General features: G+C 45.2%; 1 protein-coding gene across 1 annotated transcript in view; it reads left to right on the plus strand.

Annotated features, from left to right (window-relative positions):
- The window catches only part of PES1 (pescadillo ribosomal biogenesis factor 1), a 67,915-nt gene that overhangs the window by 11,628 nt on the left and 38,583 nt on the right, over nucleotides 1-17,704 (plus strand). The window contains 3 exon segments of the mRNA XM_033956890.1: nucleotides 2,175-2,328; nucleotides 3,937-4,046; nucleotides 8,636-8,807. Coding sequence (XP_033812781.1) covers nucleotides 2,175-2,328; nucleotides 3,937-4,046; nucleotides 8,636-8,807 — 436 coding nt within the window.

A 17,704-nucleotide genomic window follows, 5' to 3' on the forward strand; every position in this document is an offset into this window, starting at 1 on the left:
ATTATTTTTTTTTTTTGTAATTATCCCTGTGGAAGCCATGAAACCTTTATGAAATCTGAGTTCAGAAGGTAAAAGTTCCTTAAATATGGAACAACAAATGAACAGGCTCTGTTAGGGGTCCGTGGCGTCGGAGCAGGAATTAGAAGCAGTTTTGGGTGGAGTGTGGGGGTCAATTAAAAAAATGTATCAACTCTGATTCCAGCTTCAAAATAAAAGCATTTTTTTGTTCAGGTTTTATGTTCAAAGTTATAACTATGGCCTCCTTTTACGAAACTGCAATAGAGTTCTCATGAGCGCTGGAGCAGCATGGGCCATTCAGCGCAGCTCTCTGCGCTAGAAACTGCTATTGCAGTTTCGTAAAAGAAGGGGGTATGTTTTCTGGTCAATTAATCTTAATTTTGTACATGAAGAAATAATATATGCCAAATGGTGTCAAGATATAAGACCTTTTTTGATAGGACCTTAACGTTTCAGGCAGGCAAACTACAATTCTGGCATGGTGAATGCATTCATCAAGCCATGTCTTATTTTTCTTTTCGAAAATTACTTAAGTCCTCTTTGTTCGACAAATTTATTACTTAAGTATTTTTAAGATTGTAACTATATGATTGTCGTAAGATATTATTTTTATGTGGTATATATTAGTTGTATATGAATTTGGGAGGGGGGTGGGGGTTAAATCTTCTTGGTGTATGATATTGAAAATTTTTCAAGTGATGTTGTATTATATTTGGTTGATATTTACTGTACACTTGATGTAAGTTTAAAAATGAATAAAGAAATTATAAAAAAAAAAAAGATTGTAAATATATTTTGAACTTTTTTTTTTAATGGTTTTATTTCTATGATATGTATGTATTTTGCTGATTGTTCAGTTTCTTATGGTGTAAACCGCCTAGAACTGTTGGTAATGGCAGTATAAAATAATAAATTTATTATTATTATATGTTTCTGTAATTAATCTCTTAGATTTGCTAGTAGGAGTGGAAGTAGGATAGTAAAAAATTAGAGGAGTTGATGGTGAAGGTTTGGTGCACTGGCTCCATAGTCCTTCTTCTTTTTTTTTTTTTATTTGAATAAATTTTTTATTATTTGAATAAATTTTCTATTAATTTCTTCACATAGAAATAAGATACAGTCGACTCCACCTAAGTGCTCGTCGGTTAAGCGTATGCCTACCACCACCGTCCTGGTTTTTTTTTTTACATTAAAGTCAATGGACGTAAACTCTGGATATTGGCAATTCGGATAAGCACACAATTCGCTTATGCGCCCTGATATCACAGGTCCAACCTCTGTTCTTTCACGTTACCTTCACTCCGGTTAAAGGCAATCACGTTCTGACTGGGAGGAAAGCCAGTTGGCAGAACAGATTTACACAATGGCTAGGCTTCACACAGCGCTGGGGCAGCTGGGAAAGTGAGTGCTCCGCTTCCACTCAAGCTATAGGGCATAGCTTTCCTGTGCTATAGGCTCCAACAGCCCACACACCATATTTAAACTGAGCCAGCTTAACTACAGCCTACCCCTACCCTACCACCCCCCACTCCTATTAAGCGCACGCACTTAAGCGGAGTCGACTGTAGGGATGTACAAATAACAAAAATAAGAATCGATATCCAAAATTGAAAATAGGAAAACCTACAAGCCCACATCAAGGGAGAGACATTTATTGAGAAATTCTACAAATGGTGCCTAAGTTTCGCCCCCTTTTTACAAAACCGTAATGCGGTTTTTAGCGCCAGCCATGGTGCTAACAGCTCTGACGCTCATCGGAATTTCATGAGCGTGAGAGCTGTTACCACCGTGACCAGCGCTAAAAACACTAGTGCGATGGCTAGATCGATCCCCCCCCAAAGAGGAAAAAGACTTTCCTTCAAATTTGGAGACCTTGTATATTATTGCCTCACTAGTTTTTTAGCCCATTATAAATTTTTTAAATAAATAAGTGTGTCTTCCCCTAATAGCGAGTGATCCCTGTGAGTGGTATATGATCCCTTGATTCCAGTCTGCCTTGCTGGTGTTTCCAGCGGTTGTGTTTGATTGGACAGGTTGCTGTAGGTTGAGCCTTTTTCTTTTAATGTTACGATTAAGAATGAAATGTGAGTTTCTCATCCTTGGGCTGCTGAGATTGTGCGAGCTCTTTTTGACTCTGGCTCGCTTTCTCTCTACAGACGCCTGTGCATTTTGAAGGGGATCTATCCCCATGAACCAAAACACAAGAAGAAGGTCAACAAAGGTTCTACCGCTCCCCGCACTTTTTACTTGCTCAAGGATATCAGGTTCTTGCTCCACGAACCCATCATCAACAAATTCCGCGAGTACAAGGTAGGATTACAAAGTGCTGTTTCTTCCTGTTCCCCCTTCCCTTGCCTTTCATCTCATCCCCTGCAGCTCAATACTCTTTGCCCAAAAGGTTCCTCAGACCTCTATTCTCTGCTGATCTTTAGTTTGGTCTTTTAAGAACTCCTCAGAATGTGAATATTTCTGCTGAATTTCTCCTCTGTATTTTTTTCTAGTCCTACACTGTCCCTATTACCTGTTCTTTCTCTGGTATACCAGCACTGGCCTGGCATGCAGTGCTAGGGAGCCCAGAGTGTTGTACTTTGTAGGGCTGACCCAAAAGCTAGAAGGGGCAGTCGAAAGGGCTTGAAAACTAAGGCCTGGATTCTGTATAGGACGCCCAGTCTCGGAAGCTGACCTGTGTCCCATATAGAATCAGGCCTAAGGCCACCTAAAGAGAACCCAATTCTCTAACCGATGTCCATGTTAGACGCTGGTTAGAGAATCGGGTTGTAAGTAAACATGGCCGCTAAGCTTATCGTGGCAAACAACATCCCTGCCACGATGAGTTTAGCAGCTGCCAATGTAACCCCCCCTTCCCCGAACGAATGCGGCTGGAGGGATGCTTAATCCTTCCTGCCCGGAACACCCCCACCCCAAACGAAAGCGGCAGGAGGGTGCCCAATCCCTCCCGCCAGATCCCCTCCCGTAGATAGTGCAGCCCCCCCATTCCCTTCTAACCTGTTACAATGGCTGGCTGAACAGGTCTTCCCTCCGTCCATCCGGTAGGCCTGCCTCTGTCGGAATGAGGCGGGCCTGCCCCTTCCCGGTGCATTGTGGGATGCATCAGGGATGAGCCTAAGGCCTGATTGGCCCAGGTGCCAAAGTTCCCACCCATAGGAGGGGTCTTAGGCACCTGGGTCAACCAAAATCTTCGCCTACCGCTGCCTACAATCAGGGCGCTGTTTATAGAATCTGGGCCAAAGTCTCCCAGCTGGTTATCTCACACTGACCAGATGATCCTCAGATTTGCTGAAGCACTATCCAGGACAGAGTTAGAACACAGTGGGAAATTACCTGGGCACCAGTGATACCCGGATAACAGTCCAGTTAATTTAGAACAGCAAAAGGCTGTCCTAAGTTAAACAAGTAGCTATTTAGATACCATCGTTGAATACTGCCGATACCCAGGTAACTCCAGCAGCGGGCCTCCGAGTGCCAGAGGTGCAAGCACCGGAGATTTGGGCACAATTCAGCCGACGGCAGCCAGCGTCCAAAAACAAAAAAAACAAACCTGTCTCTTCTGCTGCAGGCTGAATATTATTTCCTAAAACTTCAGAATAATAATAATAATAACAGTTTATAGACCGCAGGACCGTGAAGTTCTATGCGGTTTACAATGATTAGAAAGATGCTACAGATTGAGTGGAACTAACAGTTTAAGATATCAGTTGTTATGGGAGAGATTGAGATGGGAGAGATTGTGCAGATCAGCTACTACCTGAGAGGCTCAAGGCAGAGGATTGGATTAAAGTAAGTTCTGATCAAGCCGGAACTTTGATAACCAAAAATATGAAGAAGAGAATCTGCATAGGTTTTTCTGTTGGGTTGATATGGGCCTTACTGAGGCTGTGACTTTATCTGTTCCTCCAGGTGTTTGTCCGGAAGCTGCGAAAAGCATTTGGGAAAGGCGAATGGAATGCCGTGGAGAGGATCAAAGAGAACAAGCCTGGCTACAAACTTGACCATATCGTCAAAGAGAGGTGCAGGGGAGGGAAAGGGGCATCCTGAGAGCACCCAGTGAGGGAGGGTCTAGGACAAAGACTCTTCTTGTCAGCGAATGTGAAAGATGTCCAAGTGATATTGACTAGAGAATGACATGGGGACAAATTTTTCCCTGTCGCTACGGGAACTCATTTTCCTATTTTGTCCTCGCGAGTTCTTTTCCTGTCCCTGCCCCATTCCTGCAAGTTCCATCCTCATCTGCACAGGCCTCAAACATTTTAAAATCATAAGTGTTCGAGGCTTGCGTGGTTACGGCAGAGCTTACAGGAATGGGGGCAGTGACAAAACTCGCAGGGACGGGGAAATTGAGTTCATAGAAACATAGAAAAAGCGGCAGAAAAGGGCTATAGCCCACCAAGTCTGCCCATTCCAAGTATCCTCCCCCCTGAGTTTACTCCCTTAAAGATCCCACGTGAGTATCCCATTTTCTCTTAAAATCCGTCACGCTGCTGGCCTTTATCACCTGGAGTGGGAGTCTGTTCCAATGATCCACAACTCTCTCGGTGAAGAAATACTTCCTGAAGTCGCCATGAAACTTCCCTCCCCTGATTTTTAGCGGATGCCCTCTGGTGGTTGAGGGTCCCATGAGCCGGAATATATCATCTTCTGACTCGATGTGCCCCGTGATATACTTATACGTTTCAATCATATCTCCCCGTTCCCTTCTTTCCTCAAGTGAGTACATCCGCAATTTCTCTAGTCTTTCTTCATACGTGAGATCCTTGAGCCCCAAGACCATCCTGGTGGCTGTTCGCTGTACCGACTCGATTCTCAGCACGTCCTTTCGGTAGTGAGGTCTCCAAAACTGAACGCAGTACTCTAAGTGAGGCCTCACCATGGCTCTGTACAACGGCATCATAACTTCAGGTCTCCTGCTGACGAAACCTCTGCGGATGCACCCCATCATTTGTCTTGCTCTGGAGGAAGCCTTCTCCACTTGATTGGCAACCTTCATGTCCTCGCTAATGATCACTCCTAGATCGCGTTCCGCTGTGGTCCTAACCAAGGTTTCACCATTTAGTACATAAGTTCTACGCGGGTTTCTCTTTCCCAGGTGCATTACCTTGCATTTTTTAGCATTGAAGCCAAGCTGCCAAGTAGTTGACCATTGTTCCAGCAGCAGTAGATCGTGTGTCATATTATCAGGTAATAAGCTTCTACCTACTATGTTGCAAAGTTTGGCGGCGTCGGCGAACAGCGATACCTTTCCCTTAAGTCCTTGCGTCATATCTCTTATGAATAAGTTGAATAGTATCGGACCCAGGACCGAGCCCTGCGGCACTCCACTTATCACGTCCGATGCTTCAGATGGGGTACCGTTCACCACTACCCTTTGATGTCTGCCGCTCAGCCAATCTCCAACCCATGTAGTTAGAGTGTCTCCTAATCCTATCGATTTTAGCTTGTTCAGTAATCTTCGATGAGGGACGCTATCAAATGCTTTACTGAAGTCCAAATACACTACGTCCAGTGACTCTCCAGCATCTAGTTGTCTAGTAACCCAGTCAAAAAAGCTAATCAGATTAGATTGGCAGGATCTACCCTGGGTGAACCCGTGTTGGTGTGGATCACGCAGTTTTTCTTCGTCTAGGATTGTGTCAATATTCTGTTTGATCAGTGTTTCCATGAGTTTACACACTATAGACGTGAGACTTACTGGTCTGTAGTTTGCTGTCTCTGTCCTGCAGCCCTTTTTGTGGAGTGGGATTACGTTGGCGGTTTTCCAGTCCAAGGGGACCCTTCCTGTGCTTAGGGAAAGATTGAAAAGAACAGATAATGGTTCTGCCAGGACTTCCCTTAACTCCCTTAGCATTCTGGGATGTAGGTTATCTGGTCCCATGGCTTTGTTTACTTTGAGTCTTGATAGTTCGTCGTAGACGCTACTGGGCGTAAATTCAAAATCTTGAAACGGGTCTTTCTGGTTATCTCCCGTCTGCAGCTGTGGACCAACTCCCGGCGCTTCTCGGGTGAATACTGAACAGAAGTATTGGTTTAGTAGTTCTGCCTTCTCAGAATCTGATTCCGCAAAGTTACCGTCCGATTGCTTCAGGCGTACTATCCCATCTTTGTTTCTTTTCCTGTCACTAATATAGCTGAAGAAAGATTTATCCCCTTTCTTAATTTTCCGTGCTAACTCTTCCTCCATTTGGAGTTTGGACTCTCTGACTGCTGTTTTGACAGCTTTAGATCTGTCTAGATAGTACTCTTTTGCCCCCTCTCTGCCTAGATGTTTGTAGGTGATAAATGCGTCTTTTTTCTGTTTAACTAGGTCTGAAATTTCTTTACTGAACCATTGGGGTCTTTTGTTTCTCCTGCGTTTACTTACTGTCTTTATGTATCGGTCTGTTGCTTCGTGTAGTATGGATTTCAGAGACGACCACATACCCTCCACATTGTCAGATTTTGCTTGTTTATATAGCTCCCGATGGACAAAATCTCCCATGCTGCTGAAGTCTGTACCTCTAAAGTTGAGAACCCTTGTTGCTGTGATTGTCTTAGGGAAACCTTTCTTAAGGTTGAGCCATACCATATTATGGTCGCTGGAGGCCAGTGTGTCTCCTACTGAGACTTCCGTGACGCTATCTCCGTTGGTGAGGACCAGGTCTAGTAATGCCTGATCCCTGGTGGGCTCCAACACCATTTGCTTGAGACGTGCCCCCTTTATGGAGTTTAATATTCTTTTGCTGCTACCCGTAGTCGCGGAGAGTGTGTTCCAATCTGCATCTGGCATGTTGAAGTCTCCTAGCATTACTAAGTCTCCGCGCAGCGTGATGTTCTCTATGTCCTCAATTAATTCCATGTCTTTGTCCTCCTGTTGCCTGGGAGGTCTATATATCACACCAAGGTATAGGCATTTTTCTTTCCCTCTGGCCAGGTTCACCCAGAGGGATTCCCCGGTGTATCTAATATCTGTGATTCTGGTGGTTTTGATGCTTTCCTTAGTGTATAACGCTACTCCTCCTCCCAATTTACCCACTCGGTCGCAACGAAGTAGGTTGTACCCTGGTATAACCATATCCCACCCATGCGATTCCGTGAACCAGGTTTCAGATATCGCTATCACTTCAAGATCGGCATTTGTTATCTCAGTCTCTAATTCCTAAGTCTCTAATTCCTGCTGGGAACGGGGACACGTTTTATTCCCGTGTCATTCGCTAATATTGACCTCTTACCTGTAATGAGTAGTGTTGTCTTGTGGGTTTTGAGCTCATACAGGTTCTCGTCACTGTAATCAGAGTGTTCGGGAGAGAGTGAATTGACGGCCCTCTCCGTGCTTTGTGACAAAAGCAGGGTTAACATACAGTTGGCAGTCTCTTTCCCAACCGTAGGTCTCTTGTCAACTCCCATGAATCTAGAGCAGGGGTGTCAAAGTCCCTCCTCGAGGGCCGTAATCCAGTTGGGTTTTCAGGATTTCCCCAATGAATATGCATTGAAAGCAATGCATGCAAATAGATCTCATGCATATTCATTGGGGCAATCCTGAAAACCCGACTGGACTGTGGCCCTCGAGGACTGACATTGGACACCCCTGTAATAATGTATTAACAAGGCACCAGGGCAGGGGTAGGGAACTCTGGTCCTCGAGAGCCGTATTCCAGTCGGGTTTTCAGGATTTCCCCAATGAATATGCATTGAAAGCAGTGCATGCAAATAGATCTCATGCAGATTCATTGGGGAAATCCTGAAAACCCGATTGGATTCCGGCCCTTGAGGGCCGGAATCCAGTCGGGTTTTCTGGATTTCCCCAATGAATATGCATTGAAAGCAGTGCATGCAAATAGATCTCATGCAGATTCATTGGGGAAATCCTGAAAACCCGACTGGATTCTGGCCCTTGAGGGCCGGAATCCAGTCGGGTTTTCTGGATTTCCCCAATGAATATGCATTGAAAGCAGTGCATGCAAATAGATCTCATGCATATTCATTGGGGAAATCCTGAAAACCCGACTGGATTCCGGCCCTCGAGGACCGACTTTGACACCTGTGATCTAGAGAATGACACAGGGACAAATTTTTCTTTGTCCCCGCAAGAACTCCAATTTCTCTGTCCCCGAGAGTTTTGTCGCTACCCCTGCCCCATTCCTATAAGCCCTGCTTTTTAAACGCACAAGCCTCAAACACTTATGATTTTAAAGTGATTTTGAGGTTGTGAAGGAATGGGACAGGGACAGGGACAGGAAAAGAACTCGCTGGGACGGGAAAATGAGTTCCCATGGGGACAAAGAAAAATTTGTCCCCATGTCTGTGAGCACAATAAAATTAAGCATATAATGGATGACTTTTATTTGCGTTATTTTCTAGCTTAGAGAGTGTGTGCTGTTGTTAATGAAATAGGCCATCCAAATGCTATATGCGTTTGTTCATTTTGAATGTGATCAGGAACTACTTTGCCCTCCTAAGCATGTTCTCTGTTTACTCCCTAATAGTTTCATGTGCTTTGTGACCCTCTTTAGTGAAGAGGCTGTGGATTTCCTGGTAAACTGTAGAAAGCAGGCCCATGGTTACAGCAACCTTCACGTAATGGCTGTCTGAAGTATCTCACTCTCCTCTCCTATGTCCTATGCAGGTACCCCACATTTATTGATGCTTTGCGAGATCTGGACGATGCGCTTTCTATGTGCATCCTCTTCGCCACATTTCCACGCACTGGCAAGTGCCATGTCCAGACCATCCAGTTGTGTCGCCGGCTCACCGTAGAGTTTATGCATTTTGTCATAGCTTCTCGCGCCCTGCGTAAGGTGAGTCTGCACCATGCACCCACTTGGGGTGGTAGGGAGGGAGGATTCTGGAAGGCATTATCTAAACCAGGGGTAGGGAACTCCGGTCCTCGAGAACCGTATTCCAGTTGGGTTTTCAGGATTTCCCCAATGAATATGCATTGAAAGCAGTGCATGCAAATAGATCTCGTGCATATTCATTGAGGAAATCCTGAAAACCCGACTGGAATATGGCTCTAGAGGACTGGAGTTCCCTACCCCTGATCTAAACTAAACCTTAAGTTTATATACCACATCCTCTCCACAATTATAGAGCTCGGCATGGTTTACAAGAGCTTAATATAAGGAAGGAACAGCATAATGGGGTTGGAGGTTGATTATAGGGGGGAAGAGAGCCTTACATTTTTGAGAATAACCTAGTTTTCAGGTGCAGATTCCGTAGTGGGGCAGGAAGGTTATTCCAAAGCCCTGTGATTCTGAAGAAGAGAGATTTCCCTAATTTTTCCACATAGAGGATACCTTTTAGCGAGGGGAAGGATAGTTTTGGGTGGACCTGGTGGTGTCGGCACTCGAGGAGTTCCAAGATAGTAGAATTAGGGGAGGGAGGATGCCGTGTCGGATTTTAAAGGCTAGGCAGGTGCATTTAAAATGAACCCTGGAAATTACTGGAAGCCAATGAAGTTTGGACAGAAGTGGGGAAAAGGAAATTACCGGTAATCTAAAATGGGATGGATTGGATTAACACTGTCCAGGTCAGGGATATAAACAACTAATCAAATTATTTTTCCTGAGCTGACATTCGGCACCTGGATGGGCTGTGGAGAACCTTAAATTAGGGAAGGAATGATCTAATGGTTAGAGTAGCGGGCTAAAAACCAAGAAAATGGGGGTAAAACTCCTGTATCTCCAAATGAGCCTTTATGACCTTGAGCAAGTCAGGCGATCTTCTGCTGCCTCCAGTACCTACGTAAATTGTAAACTCATTGGGGAAGGGACCTGTATCTGAAAGAAGCTCTGTAAATTGCCTTGGGCTAAAAATTAGGACGGTGGTCTAGAAAGGAGATAAAACAGCAAAAACCTTGTATTTCTTAGGTGCACCGTTGTAGTCGCTCTGTTGGTTCTGGAGAAAAGTGGATTCTATGTCAACTGTATTACTTTTTGCTGAGCCAACATATTTATTTAAAAAATGTCTTATCAGCATAAACCTAAGAGGTTGTGGTAAGAGCGGATAGCATAGCTGGCTTTAAGAAGGGTTTGGACAAGTTCCTGGAGGAAAAGTCCATAGTCTGTTATTGAGAAAGAGAAGGGGGAAGCCACTGCTTGGCCTGGATCGGTAGCATGGAATGTTGCCACTCATTGGGGATTCTGCATGGAACGTTGCTACTATTTGGGGTTCCGGAATCTTGCTATTCTTTGAGATGCTGGGCTTGATGGACCCAGTAAGGCTATTCTTATGTTCTTAAGCGGTTCACAAAATGCAGTCATAATATTAAAACCTATACACATACGACATGAAACAATCTCAATAACTTCATAAAACATTGCTTTTCATTCAGTTCAACGCCTCCATGAACAAAGTAGTCTTCAGTACTTTCTTAAATTTCTGGAAATTCAAAAGTGTTCTTAATGGTCCTGTTAATTTGTTCCCCATTGGCATCCCTGCTATTGAGATTGCGGATACCTTTTTATTTCATAATGTACATGTGAAAGCTCGTGTAAATGTCTGAGAGGCTGATCGTGTCATCATTTGTGTCAAATACCAAGGAATATTGTAATGGATAACTTTAAATACCAACACAAGGATTTTAAAGACAATTCGAAATTTAACAGGCAGCCAATGAAGTTTCTTCGACCTTGGTGTGATATGTTCAAATTTCTTCCCACCGCCTATCAAATGAATCGTCGGTAAAGCTTTACGTTGTGACTCTGCTAGTCCCAAATAGAGTGCAGATGATCGTGGTCTTGGGTGAAGCAAAGTTGAAAAGGACAAGGTCTGAAATAGCCTCCCAGAGAATGTAGTGGGAACCCTTTTCTCAGCCAGCTGTTCTTGGAACCCTCCCTGTCCTCGTTTCTGTTTCCCTTTCTTCGGTTCATCCTGTGCTCCCCTCTGTTCTCCCTTTCATAGTCCACGTGTCTTCCCCTCACAGCCCATCTCTTCTAGCTCCCGGTTTCCTTCCTCATTCCTTTCCCAGAGTCTCTCAGCTTTTCTCCTCCTCTCTATGGTAGACTTAAGGCAGGAAGCCTATCTGACCTACACTGCAGCTCTTCTCCGTTTCCTGCTATTAGCCCGTTGATCAGATATTCCTTAGTCAGCCTATAGGCTGCAGGAGAAGGCGGGACCAGTAGCTTAGGGAAACACCAACCCATCCCTGCCCCATCCTTACACAAGCCTCGAACACTTATGATTTTAAAGTGTTTGAAACTTGTGCAGATGAGGACAGTTTGCATGGATGGGACAAGGCCAGAACTCACGAGGTTGGGACGGGGATGGAGATAGATCCCATGGGGATGGGGATAGATTTGTCCCCGTGTCATTTTCTAATCCTTCTGTCCTGTTTTTCCCTGTGGCCTATTGGCTGGGTAAGAAGTGTCTCCTAAGCTACTGGTTCTCCTTCCTTTGCAGCTTATTGGCTATCTAAGGAATGTCTGACCAATCGGCTGCAGGGGGAAGTGGGAGCAGTAGCTACAGAGACACTGCCTTTCTTCCTGCTTTCCTCTGTGGCTTTACACTGGGAAGATTTCGGCTGTGATGTCTGGGCAGTGATGGAAAGAATATTGGGGGTACTCTAGCACTCACAGAGCTGGCATCTATGGGAAGATTCCTGCTTCTCCGCCATGACCCAGATCTCTGCAAGTTTGAGTTGAGCAGGGCCATAAGTTAGGCTTGGTCTCGCAACTTCAAGTTTCATGACACTTCAAACCATGAGACCAGTCTGAACTTCTGGCACTATGCAGTTTAGATTTGCAGAGAGCCGAGTCTCGCTGGGGAAGCAGGAAGGCCATTGTTTGTTCTGCAACTGAAGCCAGGTGAGGGGAAAGCCTGGGAGTGGGAGTACAAGAGAGAAAGCAAGTAGACTGGATGAAGGCGGTGGGTAGATGAGACACAGAGAGAGACCGGCTGGGAGGGGACGGCAGACTGTTGAATTTTTCCACTATTTTACGAAGAATATGGCAAAATATAAAATGTGGCTCCTGATAGAAAAAGGTTGGACAAGCCCGAGTTAAACTACATGTAAAGTTACATAACATAACAAATATTAATCGCATAACCGTGAGTTCAATGCGGTGTGCAAAAGATTATTAACAATAAACATAATCTAGGAAATAGAGTACCGTATTTTCACGCAGATAACGCGCACCCGTGTAAAACGCGCACACGGGTATAGCGCGCAGAAACCACGATTTTATGTACAAAAACTTTTGTATACCGCGCTCACGGGTATACCGCGCATGCAGCCCGACTGTCCTTTCGCCCGCCCCGACTTTCCTCTGGCCACCCCGACTCTCCTTTCGCCCTCCCCGACTCTCCGTGCGCTGTCCCGACTATCCGTTCACCCTCCCTGACTTTCCGTGCACTGCCCCGCCTCTCCGTGCGCTGTCCCGACTCTCCGTTCACCCGCCCTGACTTTCCGTGCACTGCCCCGCCTCTCCGTGCGCTGTCCCGACTCTCCTTTCGCCCGCCCTGCCCTGCTCCCAGCTCTGTAAGCATGCGCAATGGTCTGAGCATGCTTGCCGCTTAGTTTTCACCAAGGCTGTTTTTCTGGTGGTGTGCTTTTCACCACGTGGCTGTGGCCCCCCTCTATCTGGCCTTGTAATTTGGCTCCCGACTGTCCGGCCAACTACCAAAGGTACGGGGAAGGGGGGTGGGGGTGTCGTGGGGGGTCGGCCAGGGGGGTCGCGGGTCGGCTGGGGGGGCGGTCGGAGGTTCTTTGGGGGGGGGGGCGGTCGTTGGAGGGAGGGGGGTTTGCGTCGAGGGCAGGAGGGCCTGGTATCCCTCCTGCCCGTAATGTAGTGCGGGGTGGGGGTAGGGGGTCGCCGTGGCCAGGAGGGTTTGGGCTCCCTCCTGGCCCGATATTGTCGGGGAGTTGGGGAGTCGGCCGGGCAAGAGGGCTTGGGCTCCCTCTTGCTCCGATCATGGATGCGGGTGCGGGTAGGAGCGCGTGCGAGCGGTCGTTCGGGGTGGGGGTGCGAGTGGTCCTGCTGGGGGGGGGTGAATCGGGCGGGGTGGGAACTATGTAAAAAAAATTTTTGTATAACGCGCGAGGGGTATGCGCGGTAGGTAAAAACGCGTATAGCGCGCGCGTTATATGCGTGAAAATACGGTAGATCAGTTAACCCAGGTTTTTTTTGTTTTTTAAAAATCTTTATTAAGTTTTCAAAGCTAACAAAAAGTGCAAAACAATATATTTACATATATTAATATTCATAATAAGCACTTATAATCAATCAGTAACAATACAGAAAGAATAAAACCCCCCTCTCCCATCCTACATTTGCAATCGGGGAATAAAACCAAACAAAGAGATACCCCCCCCCACCAAGGTATTTAGAAAAAAGATAAGTCTTCAACTATGTTCTAAAAATGTGTATAAGATTGGGCTGTAAGCAACCCTGATCGAAATTCTTTATCGTAGGAAGCTGCCTGGAATGCTAAAGTGTGAGTGAGAAATTTCTTACTTTTACAACCTTGTACGGGGGGGGGGGGGGAGGAAACTAAACAAGGCGTGGGTTTTCCTACTATGTTTATGTGAGACTCTCGAAAATCTATTAACCAGGTAAAGAGGGGTTGTACCATGTAAAGCCTTATAGCAAAAACAGTCCAACTTGAACAATATCTGAGCCTCCACTGGCAGCCAGTGCAGTTTGCAATAAAATGACGTGACATGGTCATACTTCTTCAGACCATAGATCAATTTGACCGCTGTATTTTGTATCCACAGTAATCTTGCCATCTCTTAGTAAGTCAGATAGACAATATTACAGCAGAGAATGAGAAGTAGGAAGCAGTGAAGCCATGATGAGTGAGCTAAACCTGTATCTAACAGCATCTGGTTAGGGAAAAGTGCATTGGAGCTTGCTGGGGAGTGTAGGGAAATACACTTCTCCCTCCATATTTGCGGAGATAGGGGATCTGCATGGCCGCGAATACAGAAAAACCGCAAATAACCTTTTGTATGTTATTCGCTGTTTTTCTGTAAAAAGCTTGAAAAAAGACACAACCGTGAATAAAATTCTGTTCCTGTCAAGATAGTGCCGCAATTTCCTTTGTATAATGCTGAGAGGATTGATTTTTCTCTGTGCATCGCTGGGAGCGTCCTTTGACGTTAAATATGGGGGTGGAGCCTGTGCATGAAAAATCGCAAATAACCAAAACCGCAGATAACGAAACCACGAATACGGAAGGAGAAGTGTAGAAGTCTGGATCAAGGGGAAATGAGAAGCAGAGATTAAACTCACTGCTCCCAAATGTAAAACATCAAATTATCCCTGTGCAAAAGGCAAACAAAAAAAAAATCTAAAGTGCAGAGGGCAGGAGGGAAAGAGGACAAAGGGAAGGAGCAAGGAACAAAGAGATATTTAGGGGAAAAGTGTGGTGTAGATGATGGAATGCCACTACTATTTGGGTTTTTGCCAGGTACTTGTAGCTTCCATGAAGACGGGATACTGGGCTAGATGGACCATTGGTCTGATCCAGGAAGGCTATTCTTTTTGAGGGGCTGGATGAAGAAAAGTGCTGTAGATGGCTTGAAGGGGGAAGGAGAGAGAGAATAGGATGTTGACAGGCTGCGAGGAGGAAGAGAGAGTGGCAGGACCCTAGCTTTTGATCCGTCCAAGTTACATGACCTGCTCTTGACATTTAAATACAGGCTGGTCATTTACTACCAGATGTATTTTGGTTATCTTTTCTGGGTGAGGGGAAATTTTGTGAGTTTTGAGTTCAGCATAGAGAATGACACAGGGATAAATTTTTCCTTGTCCCCGCAGGAACTCAGTTTCCCCTCCCGTCCCCATGAGTTTTGTTCCTGTCCCTGCCCCATTCTTGTCAACTGAGGCTTGTGCAGATGAGGACGGAGCTTAGGCATTGGTGGAAAGAGGCATTATGACATCACAATCTGAGCTCTAGAATGTTGCTACTTAGGATTTTAAAGTGTTTGAGGCTTGTGCAGATGAGGACGGAGCTTAGGCATTGGTGGAATGAGGCATTATGACATCACAATCTGAGCTCTAGAATGTTGCCACTTAGGATTTTAAAGTGTTTGAGGCTTGTGCAGATGAGGATGGACCTTAGGCATTGGTGCAATGAGGCATTATGACATCACAATCTGAGCTCTAGAATGTTGCCACTTAGGATTTTAAAGTGTTTGAGGCTTGTGCAGATGAGGATGGAGCTTAGGCATTGGTGGAATGAGGCATTATGACATCACAATCTGAGCTCTAGAATGTTGCCACTTAGGATTTTAAAGTGTTTGAGGCTTGTGCAGATGAGGATGGAGCTTAGGCATTGGTGCAATGAGGCATTATGACATCACAATCTGAGCTCTAGAATGTTGCCACTTAGGATTTTAAAGTGTTTGAGGCTTGTGCAGATGAGGACGGAGCTTAGGCATTGGTGGAATGAGGCATTATGACATCACAATCTGAGCTCTAGAATGTTGCCACTTAGGATTTTAAAGTGTTTGAGGCTTGTGCAGATGAGGATGGAGCTTAGGCATTGGTGCAATGAGGCATTATGACATCACAATCTGAGCTCTAGAATGTTGCCACTTAGGATTTTAAAGTGTTTGAGGCTTGTGCAGATGAGGACGGAGCTTAGGCATTGGTGGAATGAGGTATTATGACATCACAATCTGAGCTCTAGAATGTTGCCACTTAGGATTTTAAAGTGTTTGAGGCTTGAGCAGGTGAGGACGGAGCTTAGGCATTGGTGGAATGAGGCATTATGATGTCACAATCTGAGCTCTAGAATGTTGCCACTTAGGATTTTAAAGTGTTTGAGGCTTGTGCAGATGAGGACGGAGCTTAGGCATTGGTGGAATGAGGCATTAAAACATCACAATCTGAGCTCTAGAATGTTGCCACTTAGGATTTTAAAGTGTTTGAGGCTTGAGCAGGTGAGGACGGAGCTTAGGCATTGGTGAAATGAGGCATTATGATGTCACAATCTGAGCTCTAGAATGTTGCCACTTAGGATTTTAAAGTGTTTGAGGCTTGTGCAGATGAGGACGGAGCTTAGGCATTGGTGGAATGAGGTATTATGACATCACAATCTGAGCTCTAGAATGTTGCCACTTAGGATTTTAAAGTGTTTGAGGCTTGAGCAGGTGAGGACGGAGCTTAGGCATTGGTGGAATGAGGCATTATGATGTCACAATCTGAGCTCTAGAATGTTGCCACTTAGGATTTTAAAGTGTTTGAGGCTTGTGCAGATGAGGACGGAGCTTAGGCATTGGTGGAATGAGGCATTATGACATCACAATCTGAGCTCTAGAATGTTGCCACTTAGGATTTTAAAGTGTTTGAGGCTTGTGCAGATGAGGATGGAGCTTAGGCATTGGTGCAATGAGGCATTATGACATCACAATCTGAGCTCTAGAATGTTGCCACTTAGGATTTTAAAGTGTTTGAGGCTTGTGCAGATGAGGACGGAGCTTAGGCATTGGTGGAATGAGGTATTATGACGTCACAATCTGAGCTCTAGAATGTTGCCACTTAGGATTTTAAAGTGTTTGAGGCTTGAGCAGGTGAGGACGGAGCTTAGGCATTGGTGGAATGAGGCATTATGATGTCACAATCTGAGCTCTAGAATGTTGCCACTTAGGATTTTAAAGTGTTTGAGGCTTGTGCAGATGAGGACGGAGCTTAGGCATTGGTGCAATGAGGCATTATGACATCACAATCTGAGCTCTAGAATGTTGCCACTTAGGATTTTCAAGTGTTTGAGGCTTGTGCAGATGAGGACGGAGCTTAGGCATTGGTGGAATGAGGCATTATGATGTCACAATCTGAGCTCTAGAATGTTGCCACTTAGGATTTTAAAGTGTTTGAGGCTTGTGCAGATGAGGATGGAGCTTATGCATTGGTGCAATGAGGCATTATGACATCACAATCTGAGCTCTAGAATGTTGCCACTTAGGATTTTCAAGTGTTTGAGGCTTGAGCAGGTGAGGACGGAGCTTGTAGGAATGGGGCAGGGCCAGGAAAAGAACTCGATGGGGAAAAATTTGTCCCCGTGTCATTCTCTAGTTCAGCACTCCCAATCATTTTCAAAAGTTGACTCCTATGAATCTTGCTATAAGTACCACATGAATTTATCAAGCTTCTAAGGATCAGAAAAAAAAAGCAGCACAAGGAGGGCTGGGTTCTGGCCCCGAAGCCATAGGTTGAATAGTCTTGATATAAACCCTCTATTAATAGCTAGAAACCTTCTGAGTTCACTTTGGAGTCATTCTCACCTTCACTAGAAGGAATAAAGTCCAGGACATGTCAGCGGGTCGAGGATCCCGACAGGTTTAATTTGAGGTGGAGGCATCCACTTAAACCCAGAGATTGTGTGCACATTCTGTAAATAAGTCACCGTGGAATCGCACTTAAAATCTTCTGTCGGCAGTAGAGGGCGCCCACGTTCTCTCTCATTGTCTCTGTCTCATTTCTATTTGAAGCTATAAGCAACATGTTGGCCTGACAGTGACTTATTTCCTTTAGGTACAGTTCATTGGCTTCCTCTTATCTTCATCTGCCTTTTGTGATCAATACCTGTTTTAAGTAAACTGTAAATAATAGATAGCGGCAGGAAATGAGATTAGCCAGAAATAATGCTAGTGGGTAGTTTTGAGTGCATCATGGACAGGAGCAGAACAGAGTCCATCAGTATAGAAGATGGAATAAATAAATAATGTCAACTGCCATGAGAGATCTTG

This window comes from Geotrypetes seraphini, chromosome 8, assembly GCF_902459505.1.
Source record: "Geotrypetes seraphini chromosome 8, aGeoSer1.1, whole genome shotgun sequence".
NCBI classification, from domain to species: Eukaryota; Metazoa; Chordata; class Amphibia; order Gymnophiona; family Dermophiidae; genus Geotrypetes; species Geotrypetes seraphini.